Source organism: Staurois parvus, unplaced genomic scaffold (assembly GCF_062004578.1).
Source record: "Staurois parvus isolate SC_StPar_1 unplaced genomic scaffold, SC_StPar_1.0 ptg000230l, whole genome shotgun sequence".
Lineage (NCBI taxonomy): Eukaryota > Metazoa > Chordata > Amphibia > Anura > Ranidae > Staurois > Staurois parvus.
The window spans coordinates 5,865,310-5,876,542 of record NW_028318026.1 but is presented as its reverse complement, the minus strand read 5'-3'; the positions used below and the strand labels follow the sequence as shown (position 1 = coordinate 5,876,542).

General features: G+C 40.5%; 1 protein-coding gene across 1 annotated transcript in view; it reads right to left on the bottom strand.

The window, feature by feature from the left end:
- Positions 1-9,737: 9,737 nt before the first annotated feature.
- The window catches only part of PSKH2 (protein serine kinase H2), a 39,775-nt gene continuing 38,279 nt past the window's right edge, over positions 9,738-11,233 (bottom strand). The window contains exon 3 of the mRNA XM_089679732.1: positions 9,738-10,365. Within this exon, the coding sequence (XP_089535858.1) occupies positions 10,051-10,365 (315 nt within the window). The 3' untranslated portion in view covers positions 9,738-10,050. The remainder of the gene's footprint in view (positions 10,366-11,233) is intronic.

The window sequence follows — 11,233 nt, the reverse complement described above, 5'->3', positions numbered from 1 at the left end:
AACAATTTTGTGTCTGTGAGAGTAACAATTCTCTGGCACTCAGTAACAATTCTGTCTGTCCCTGAGTAACAATTCTCTGGCACTCAGTAACAATTCTGTCTGTCCCTGAGTAACAATTCTCTGGCACTCAGTAACAATTCTGTCTGTCCCTGAGTAACAATTCTCTGGCACTCAGTAACAATTGTGTGTCTGTGCAAGTAACAATTCTGTGTCTGTGCAAGTAACAATTTTGTGTCTGTGAGAGTAACAATTCTCTGGCACTCAGTAACAATTCTGTCTGTCCCTGAGTAACAATTCTCTGGCACTCAGTAACAATTCTGTCTGTCCCTGAGTATGAATTCTGTGGCCCTGAGTAACAATTCTGTCTCTGTGCGAGTAACAATTCTGTGTCTGTGCAAGTAACAATTTTGTGTCTGTGAGAGTAACAATTCTCTGGCACTCAGTAACAATTCTGTCTGTCCCTGAGTAACAATTCTATGGCACTCAGTAACAATTCTGTCTTCCCTGAGTAACAATTCTCTGGCACTCAGTAACAATTCTGTCTGTCCCTGAGTATGAATTCTGTGGCCCTGAGTAACAATTCTGTCTCTGTGCGAGTAACAATTCTGTGTCTGTGCAAGTAACAATTTTGTGTCTGTGAGAGTAACAATTCTCTGGCACTCAGTAACAATTCTGTCTGTCCCTGAGTAACAATTCTCTGGCACTCAGTAACAATTCTGTCTGTCCCTGAGTATGAATTCTGTGGCCCTGAGTAACAATTGTGTGTCTGTGCAAGTAACAATTCTGTGTCTGTGCAAGTAACAATTTTGTGTCTGTGAGAGTAACAATTCTCTGGCACTCAGTAACAATTCTGTCTGTCCCTGAGTAACAATTCTCTGGCACTCAGTAACAATTCTGTCTGTCCCTGAGTAACAATTCTGTCTGTCCCTGAGTATGAATTCTGTGGCCCTGAGTAAGAATTCTCTGGCACTCAGTAACAATTCTGTCTGTCCCTGAGTATGAATTCTGTGGCCCTGAGTAACAATTGTGTGTCTGTGCAAGTAACAATTCTGTGTCTGTGCAAGTAACAATTTTGTGTCTGTGAGAGTAACAATTCTCTGGCACTCAGTAACAATTCTGTCTGTCCCTGAGTAACAATTCTCTGGCACTCAGTAACAATTCTGTCTGTCCCTGAGTAACAATTCTCTGGCACTCAGTAACAATTCTGTCTGTCCCTGAGTAACAATTCTGTCTGTCCCTGAGAATGAATTCTGTGGCCCTGAGTAAGAATTCTCTGGCACTCAGTAACAATTCTGTCTGTCCCTGAGTAACAATTCTCTGGCACTCAGTAACAATTCTGTCTGTCCCTGAGTAAAAATTCTGTGGCCCTAATAACGTTTCTGTGGCCCTAAGTAACAATTCTCTGGCACTGAGTAACAATTCTGTCTGTCCCTGAGTATGAATTCTGTGGCCCTAACTAGCGTTTCTTTGTCCCTAAATAACGATTCTGTGGCCCTCATTAACAAGTCTGTGTCCCTGAGTAATGGTTCTCTGTCCCTAAGTAACTTCTCTCTGTCCCCAATTCTCGTTTCTGTGGCCCTAACTCTGTCCCTGTCCCTAGTACAGAGCGGTCTGCCTCTGTTCAATGACTGCAGGCAAATGAAGATTTCCAAAATGGCCGCTATATATACCTCGACCATTACACAGTGCTGGCTGGCTGGCTGCTGATTGGCTGATGCGATCACATGTCGTTGAGGAATGCATTATGGGGCAGCGCGCCTTGTCTGCGCGCCTTCCCCGACATCCCCGCTCCGTCGCCGCACATGTCAGCCGCCATTTTCGGAAAAATTTCGATTCGCGCGTCCGAATTAGGCTGTTTTTCGGATTCGGCACGAATCGAAATTTTTCCGAAATTCGACTCGAATTCCACTTCGGATACTTCGATTCGCTCATCTCTAATAGCCACAATCTGTGTAGCAAAGCTTTTGTTGTCAGTTATTCTACCACTGGTTACCTGAAACAAATATTTCAGCATTGATGGTTGTTAAAATGTAACCATAAATTGACACATTGTATTAGCTGCAGCTGTCAGGAACAGCCAATTACATTGTATCTTTTCTTTGTTATGTAGAAATTACTAAAGTAGTCATATCTGATAATTTACATATGCTTTTTTGAAAAAGTCTTAATTTCATGTGTAAATAACTTTGCCACACCCTGTCCCACAAAAATAATGGTGTCATGATTAACAGGACTAAACAGAGAATAAAAGTAATGTATACCTATAGTGACACTTGTTTTAAAAATTATTAAAGTTGAACTCCAAAAAAAGTAGAAATAGTAAAAGTTCCCTCTTGCAGTGGGGCTGCACCTGCATTTCTTTTTTTTTTTTTTTTTTTATATTTTTAACTTAAATTTGTTCATTTAAAATATATAGAAAATTAAATAAATTTTGGTAAAAAAAATAAGAAGAAAAATAAGATAAAATAATAAATAAAAGAAAGTAATAAAACATTGGTTCTGAACAAAGAGGCTTACAGCTTAAATGTGAAAATGGCTCTGGAACTTGAAGTTACCTATACAGTAGTAAAATATATTACCAGGACAGGAAGTGAGGGGAAATATCTCTAACCAAGCCCCAGAGAATAGTAAAACCTCAGAAGGGTTCTAAACTTTACCCACCACATCACAAACTAAAATAAATGGCTATAGATGTCCAATAAAAGAAATAGCTTTATGTAAAGTACACTACAATATCTTATTAGAGAAAACCAGCAATTCTAGGTAATAAATACTGGAAATAAATGCCTTACAATTTGCTGAATGGCCACCAGCTTGCCACCCACTTCCTAAGACTTAAGACTGACTTCTAAATCATCAATTCTCATTATAAAGGCTAATCACTTAATCAGTAATATATTCAATGAACAGCCTGTGCTGTAAATCCAGTCTCTTTTATAGATTAGCTCCTGTGCAGAACAATGTCAAAGCATTTAATTTAAGAGTATAATTACCTGATCACACATCAAGTGGGGTTATCTGGTATTTTCAAGCTAACCATACAGATAACTTGAGGTGTTTGCTGTTCACAAATTAAGACTATGTCCCAAAGGTGATTAACATTACTTTCACTCTTTGATAATTCTGGCATTTGAATTTTTGCACATCAGACCTTTTTTTTTCAGACCGGTTACTGGGCATAGTATGCATGTTCTAAACCCGCTTGCGGGTGGAAAGTTTTTTTCAGCTTGATATGTTGCACGTTAAATGCTGCACGTATGGATGATAATGTTGATGCACAACTAGAATCAAATGATTTCCATGGATCACCAATTTACACCACTAGCAAACTATTTTAGTAAACTGATAAGGTCAACTTCACTTGCCAGTCAACTTTCAAATTGCAGAGTGCACAGTAGGGTTACAATTGGGCAATCCAAAGAGCTGACCACTGTCCAGTTTCTGGTCAGCTCTAGCCTCAGAGCATCATCATCTGCCTGTACCTTCAAGTCCTGTTGTCTGCAGCGTACCCAGACTTGCAGGGGCATTCAAACATAACATAATAAAATAATGTATGTGTTGCGCTCCTCAAAATATTGTTTGGTGATATATAATATAATATAATATGACGTATGTTTGAGATAAATTAAATAAATAAATAAAATAAATATAATCTCATAATAATGTAATGTGGATAAAGTAAAAACTTTATCGCATAAAATTAATATAATTCAAACATAACATGCCTGAACTAGAAGATATAGAGATTTGGAGATCAGAACATCTGTGTTTCCATCAGTCCCTTGGTCAAGCAACCTGTAAGCCAGTTTGGTAGTGACAGCATTTACAGCGACACATACAGCCTTACATGGCTTCACTGGCCTGCTCAGCTGCTGAGGAGGCACAGGCTAAGAAAAGCCATACAGATTAATAAGTTACAGTGGCAAAACTGGTGAGTATAAAATCAAGTTTGTGTTTGTGGATAGAAGAATCAATGCATTACACATGCATTGTTGTTTGTTTGCCTTACATAAATTTGTCCCTACCTCACCCCCTAGCTATGAGATGCTCTTTATAGCTAGTCCCACCTTCTTTTCAGTGTGTCTTTAGTTTCTGTAGTGAGCACATGTATTTGTTGGAGCTAGACATGATTTTTTTTTATCTATCTGATGTTCATCTGTGAAGATCTGCACAAGTTTGGATCAAAGCTTTCTACAATCTGCAAGATGCCATTTGGATCAACTGTATGCTAATTCTAATGAAACAGTTAGTTACAGCTCTCTTGGCACAACTGGATCAGTTATAGAGATCACATTTAAGTACTTAGGTTATAGAGTCAGATCAGTTACAATGATCCATCTTGGCCCAATGTAAATATGCAGATCTCATATCTGAGGAACCACTGTGGAAGCTGACAATCACTGTAGTAGATGCTGCTACTATAGTGATCACCACATCTTCTGGGTCCAGTGATGAGTGGCTTCCCTTCTGCATAGTGACTACGGTGTTTCAGCACCAGGGGCGGACTGACAACTCATGGGGCCCCCGGGCAATAGGGAATCATGGGGCCCCTGTGTCCTTGCCCACACTCAAAGCACACCCAAAAAAGCCTATAAAAAGGTACCAGGGGCATTTCATGAGGCCCCCTACTGACCCTGGGCCCTCAGGCATGACCCAAGTGCTTGAATGGTCAGTCCGCCCTGTGACGATTGCGGAGTCAGACCCCAGCCCTTCTCACCAAACTCGTGACCGAAGGACTAGCCAATCTAAAACCGCGCTGTCACGTGCGTAACAATGCCATGCCCAGCTGCACCCTGCACACAGATTTTACTGCTAATGGACCACAACCTGTGTGCCGGCAGCCTGAGAGCGATTGTTACTGGGTCAGGTTAATTACACAATTAACCCTTCACACTGCCACCACCTCCTTTTTGTACAGAGAAAACAGAAACTCGGCAATATCAGCAATAATACTGATGTTTGAATAATCGTCGGTATACCACTGTCACCGCAGGCAGAGATTTACCGAAGTTTAAAACACACACACAGTAGCGCTTTTCAGAGGCAGGGATTCTTAGTTCGCATTAAAGAGCTTTAGAAACAGTTCAACACTTTCATAAAGTAAGATTTATTACTAAAAGGTCAAAAGGGTGCAATAAAAATATTTACAGAAAAAGATGTAGCCTATATATATAAATATACAGAGAACAATAGCACAGCAAAGAGATAGCAGAAAGGAATTTAGATAAAGTACTTGCTGTCAGCCTGGATTAAGCAGAGCAGGTTTCAGAGCAAAAGGCCCGTCTCCCAAGTAGGTTCTGATGTTAAAAAGGGAGAATTCTTCAACTTCAACTCAGCTTAACTTACCTTCAAGCATCACAGCCTTTATCTAGGAACTCAGCAGGGTGTCTCCCTGAAGCAGAGAACCAATTGCCTCATTTGGGGAGGGGGTTGTGTAGGCAGGGAGCTCAGGCTATGACCAAATTATACTATGGCCAATAACTTTTCCTAGGTACATATAACATTCTATCCACAAGTAGATTAATACCCAGAATCATCTGCTGAATGGTTAGATATGAGATATGACATACCTGCTTGAATGGTTAAGGAGATATAATTTTCTGCTCTCCTGTGTATGTCAGATAGGGGGTGTAATATACCAGGCAATTTGTATTAAAGTGAGCCATCCGAATATGTGCTCCATGTTTGTGTAATTATTTCTTATTTGGAGATATAAAATTATATGGAAAACTGGGTTTTAAAATGTAAGTCTGTTTTACGACTCCCTGGAATGTCTTTTGTAGCTCAGTGAGGGCTTGGTTTATGGTTTTACGACCCCTTCTCCAGCAAGAGTCTTGCAAACAGAGGGGCACCAGCTAGTTGTGGGATTTATAACCATGACGCCCTCCCAATGAGTTTGCTGCCTATGATCTGCATCAAAGAGACCACATGTCACTCAACAGAGAGGGAGGGGGGATATCAGAGGAATCTGATTTGGGAGAGAGAGATACAAAATGGAGGGGTTTGGAGCAAAATGGATGACCGCGTCCATCTCTGCATGCATGATTGCTACACGCCCCTGTTCAGCATCACTCCCATTTTTAAAATGCTTTGAATTTTTTTAATGACTACAAGGAGGTCTCTGATTGGTCAAAGTGGAGAAGCGAGCTGGTGACACCATGATTTTGTCTAATCAATGAACACTTTAGTGTAAATTTACTTAAACTGGTGCACTCAGAATCCAGTGCAGCTGCGCATGGTAGCCAATCAGCTTCTAACTTCAGCTTGTTCAATTAAGCTTTGGCAATAAAACCTGATGGCTGATTGGTTTCTATGCTGAGTTGCACCAGATTTTGTCCTCTTCAGTTTTAGTAAATAACCCCTTTTGTATTCTTTGACAAAATTCAAGGTATTCTGTGAATTTCAACAGTGCCAAGCAAGTAACCCCTGTGGTGACTATGCAGAAGGGAAACCACTTGGTACAGGACTTGGAAGATCGTGGCAATCACTGTAGTAGACGACTACAGTGATTGTCACCTTCCACAGTGGTCCCTCAGTTATGAAATATGGGCTGGGGGGGAAGACAAGAGACTCGGTTTTGGAGAGGTTCAGTTTGGGGAAGTGGAGCGACATCCAGTCTGGTATGTTGCTCAGTGGGTGTGTGATTTGGGCAGAGACTGAGGGGGTGAGGTGGGGGATTGAGAGGGGTTGGGCTCCGTTTCCTCCACCCCTCTCTGCCAATCCCTCCACTGGCTTCCGATTGCGCAACGGATCAAATTCAAAATCCTAACACTGACGTACAAAGCTATCCACCATACTGCCCCGAACGACATCACTGACCTAATATCCAAGTACCGCCCAGCACGCACACTCCGCTCCTCACAAGACCTCCTTCTCTCTAGTTCTCTGGTCTCCTCCTCCCATGCCCACCTCCAGGACTTCTCCAGGGTGTCACCCATCCTCTGGAACTCCCTGCCCCAACCCATCAGATTATCACCTACTCTCCTCTCCTTTAGGTGCACCCTGAAAACCCATCTCTTCAGGGAAGCCTACCCCACCCCCTGCTGACTTGCCAACCTCCTCCACTCTTCCTACCACTCCATCCCCCACAGCTATCTCCTGCTGTACCACTATCCCCTCCCTCCTAGATTGTAAGCTGGAAAGAGCAGGGCCCTCGATCCCCTCATGTTTTGCATTGTATTGGTATTGTTCTGTCACATGTTCTGTCCCCCTTTGTAATGTACAGCGCTGAGTGAACTATTGGCGCTTTATAAATACTGTATAATAATAATAATAATAATAATATTTACATTGGCCCAAGCTGAACCAATGAAACTATGCAATGAAGATCATACCAAGACTTTAGCCTGCAGGCAGGTATGATGTGACTGCTTGCATTGCCTTTTGCATTTACTACACAGTCACTGAAATCAATCATCTCCTACAGTCATTTGCAACAATATTTACACTGGGGCAGGCATGTCTATTTAGTTATACATGCTTTAAAAAAATCACACCCAATTTTGGCATTAACATTTCCCTCCTATGTCTATTCACCATTGCACATACATAAAGGTGAAAACCACAGTGCATAGCATTTTCCTCCCTCCAATATCAGATATAGTTTCTGAATATTACAGTACATGCTAATGAGGACCATAACATCACAGGAGCTGGAGGAATTTTGCCCCATTATTTTAAAAGCGTGATCCCACTCAAACTGCTTACCAGAGGTTAGGTTTCCTGCAGGGATGGTGATGAGTGAGCATTGTGTGCTCTACAAACTCAAGAGGAAACCAGTCAGAAGTCCAATGGACTGGGTCCCATGAAATGGGTGAAGGGTGAAAATTTGATGTCTGTCCCACCTAATCTTTAGCAGAGCATTTGCAGAAATTATTTATCTCTACTGGACAGTATGCACAAAATATGTGTAACATCCACCTAGAATTATATATTATACTATATATACGCAAATAATTTTTCTTTTTGAACATTCTTTATTTAAACAGCTTTTTCACATTACAAACATACAAGAATAAGGCAAGTAGGTGGATGCCGCCATAAAAGACAACAAACCAGGTTCAGTCCAGATACATAAAAAATCAAATTGCCATCCCCAAAAACAGCATAGTATAATACACTGAGCCGAAAGTCAATACAAACAGACCTGACTGTTATCCATAAGCAAACACGAACAGCATCCAAAACAAGAGGAAAGAAAAAGAAAAGGGAAAGAAGGGAAAAGGAAGAGAAGGAAAAGAGAGAGAGAAAAAAAAGGGGGGGGGGGGAATACAACACAGGAAGAAAGAATAAAGCCAGAGGGGCAAAAAGAGAATGACGAAGGGACTCAAGCCATCGAGCGACCAAAGAATCATATTCACTTGAACAGGTAAAGAGAGACCAGTGGATCCATCTCTGGCAAAACTGAGCCTCCTGACCCCGAAGCGCCGCCATAATATTTTCCATTGAGTGTATGTCCTCCATCCTAGAAAACCACATAGAAATAGAGGGGGGAGGCTCCTGCTTCTAGAGAGCTGGTATACAGGCCTGAGCAGCATTGAGCAAATGCACGCAAAGAATTTTGGCTTTATTGTAATGTTGTCATCCTTTGATGGATCAGATTTTGGTAAACCTGAAATGGGGGTGGCAATTATCCAGATCTTGGATATTAGAATGTTGAAATGTTAAAGTTGTAGCAGTATCTTCTCTATGTCAATAGTCAAGGCTGAAATCTGCAGCCCCAGCATGAGCTGGGGGACTATTTGTGGGGCCCCAAAATCTCATGCCCATCAGTGTTTTAGGAAATACAAACAAAAAAGAAGGCACACAGAACTTTTACATTTAATTTTCCCTGTTGAAAAAACAAATATTAATTTATCATCTAAAAAAACTGCATTAAACTAAATAGAAAAATCACACATGAATGAGTAAAAATGAAAAAGCTATACACCACAAACATTACTGCCATGGTACCCCCACTTCGGTCAGCCAGTACCTATGCCAAGTTGAGAGAGTCTTCATGTGACAACCTGGCTCTATATTTGTTGAGTGGCCTGTCCTTAACTTGAGAACATGGAGGAAGTATGAACACAGAGGCAGTCTTAATAGGAACTCAATGTGTGTAACAGAAGAAAGGTTCAGGCAGCTTGATATAACACTGTAGAGAGTTAACTGACATGTAGAGACTTTACCTTCTATTATCACCTAATATATTTAAAAAAAAACATTACGACTTGCTGACAAGGATTTTAGTGGTTTTCAGGGACTCAGAAAACCTCTAATAAGGCTGCCTGTTTATAGACAGCCCATCAATTCTAGAAAGTTTGCAACCCTTTTGGTGCAGCATTATACACAGCTTAAGAAGCCAAATTGCTGCACAGGTAAGGCAAGTTTCAAAGACTTCTTTTAAATATGTAGTTAATAACTTTTATGCAGTCACATATGATAGATTAAAGAAAGTATTCTCATAGCCCATTGCAAACAGAGTCTAAACATGCTTTACTTGGAGGATGAAGTGAACTGGAATCGTATTGGTTGCTATGCAACAGTACACCTAGTTTATTTATGTACATTTTATATAAACCTGTCCCAGTTTTGTTTGAGACTTGAGATGCATCAAGATATCAAACGACTGTGGAAAGTAAACTAGATATATCCACTAATATATCTTTCAATATTTACAGCCAGCTCTACACAAAAGTGAAATTTCAGTTTTGTGTTGTTGAGCAGATCATGACCTCCTGGCTTTTTAGATCTCTCTGGCCCTCCAAGAGTCAGATTTCCAGACTTGTATTTTGAGTTCCATTCAGTTGCAAAGAGTGGTCTTTACAAAGTTGAATGATGGAGTCATGATCGTCTGATAAATTCTCCATAATGTAGAATAAACAAATAATTATGGATCAGATGCTAGAGAGTAACTATTTTATAGCTTTGTAGGAGAAGGTGAGGACACAAATGATTGAGTGGATATCTCTGTAGTAAAGTGCATGAGAAGTATAGGATGAAGGGTTATACAAACCAGGATTGGCACTCAAAAAATGCCAACTCTAAAATGGTGAGTGGTAATACTTATTAAATCACATCACTGCTCACAACATGTGCTTGGTAACGCAAGTTACGTTCCATAATTTCTCTCATACGCCGAGACTTGTTGGAATGACCAGATCTCATTGAGTGCTCTGATTTGGAGCTCTGACAGCGTGAGGAAACTCTTCTTCTTAGGTTTTGAGAGATAGACCGGTGTAGGTTCTTCATGGAAGAAGATGCAGCCATGGTTTTGATCCAAGGATGCTGTATGGCATCTCTAGCTGTCAATCGGTCATTGGAGTCCACATTGAGCAAACGGTCTATAAAGTCTTTTGCAAGATTGGAAACACTGGGCCAAGGCTGAAAAACACAATAGTATGGCTTACAAAATGCAGTAAAATGAATGCATCACATAATTTCTATATAGTTATAGAAGTGGTATACCAAGGGCAGGGTGGCAGATGCATTTCACCCTAGGTACCAACAAATGAGGTGCAGTGCAGGCACAATCAGGTGTACTGATCCTTCGACCAATGCTGCCTACACAGTTCTGATTATGACGTCACTCAGCAGAGTCAGCAGCACGTCTTTTCTCTAAGGTAAGTAACCCAGAAACATCAATTAACTATTTAGCTCCCACTGCCCATCAACAAAATGGGCACCACTGGCACCAGTGTAAAATGGCAATTTATCACTTAAACCAGTGTAAAAGGGCACATTATTACTGACCACCAATATAAGGAGGCACTTCTCCAATGACCAACAATCTAAGGGGGCATTTCTACCAATATAAGAGGGTAGTCTAATGACCATCTTACTGTTATGATATGATTATATAGTTTTATATATTAACGTGCTAAAAATTCTTCTTTTTTTCAAACACATAAAAAGCAATGAGGTTGATTTACTAAAGGCAAATAGGCTGTTTATTTTGCAAGGAAAGTTGCCCATTACAAGGGAATTTTCCTCAGAGCTTAGTGACTGTGGTGAAATTTCAGTTTGCAAAGAATACCCAATCATGTGTAAGGAAAATAAAAAAACAACATTTTGGCTTGTACATGATTGAATGATGGAAGCCAGCAGAGCATTCAAGGTGTGCTGGAAAATTTGCTTGCAAATGCAACTTCTTTTGTAAAGCGAACAGCCTATTTGCCTTTAGGAAATCAACTCTGATGAATTTAAAGCTAACACAAAATATTAAAATGTAATAATATATGCTTAGTATCTA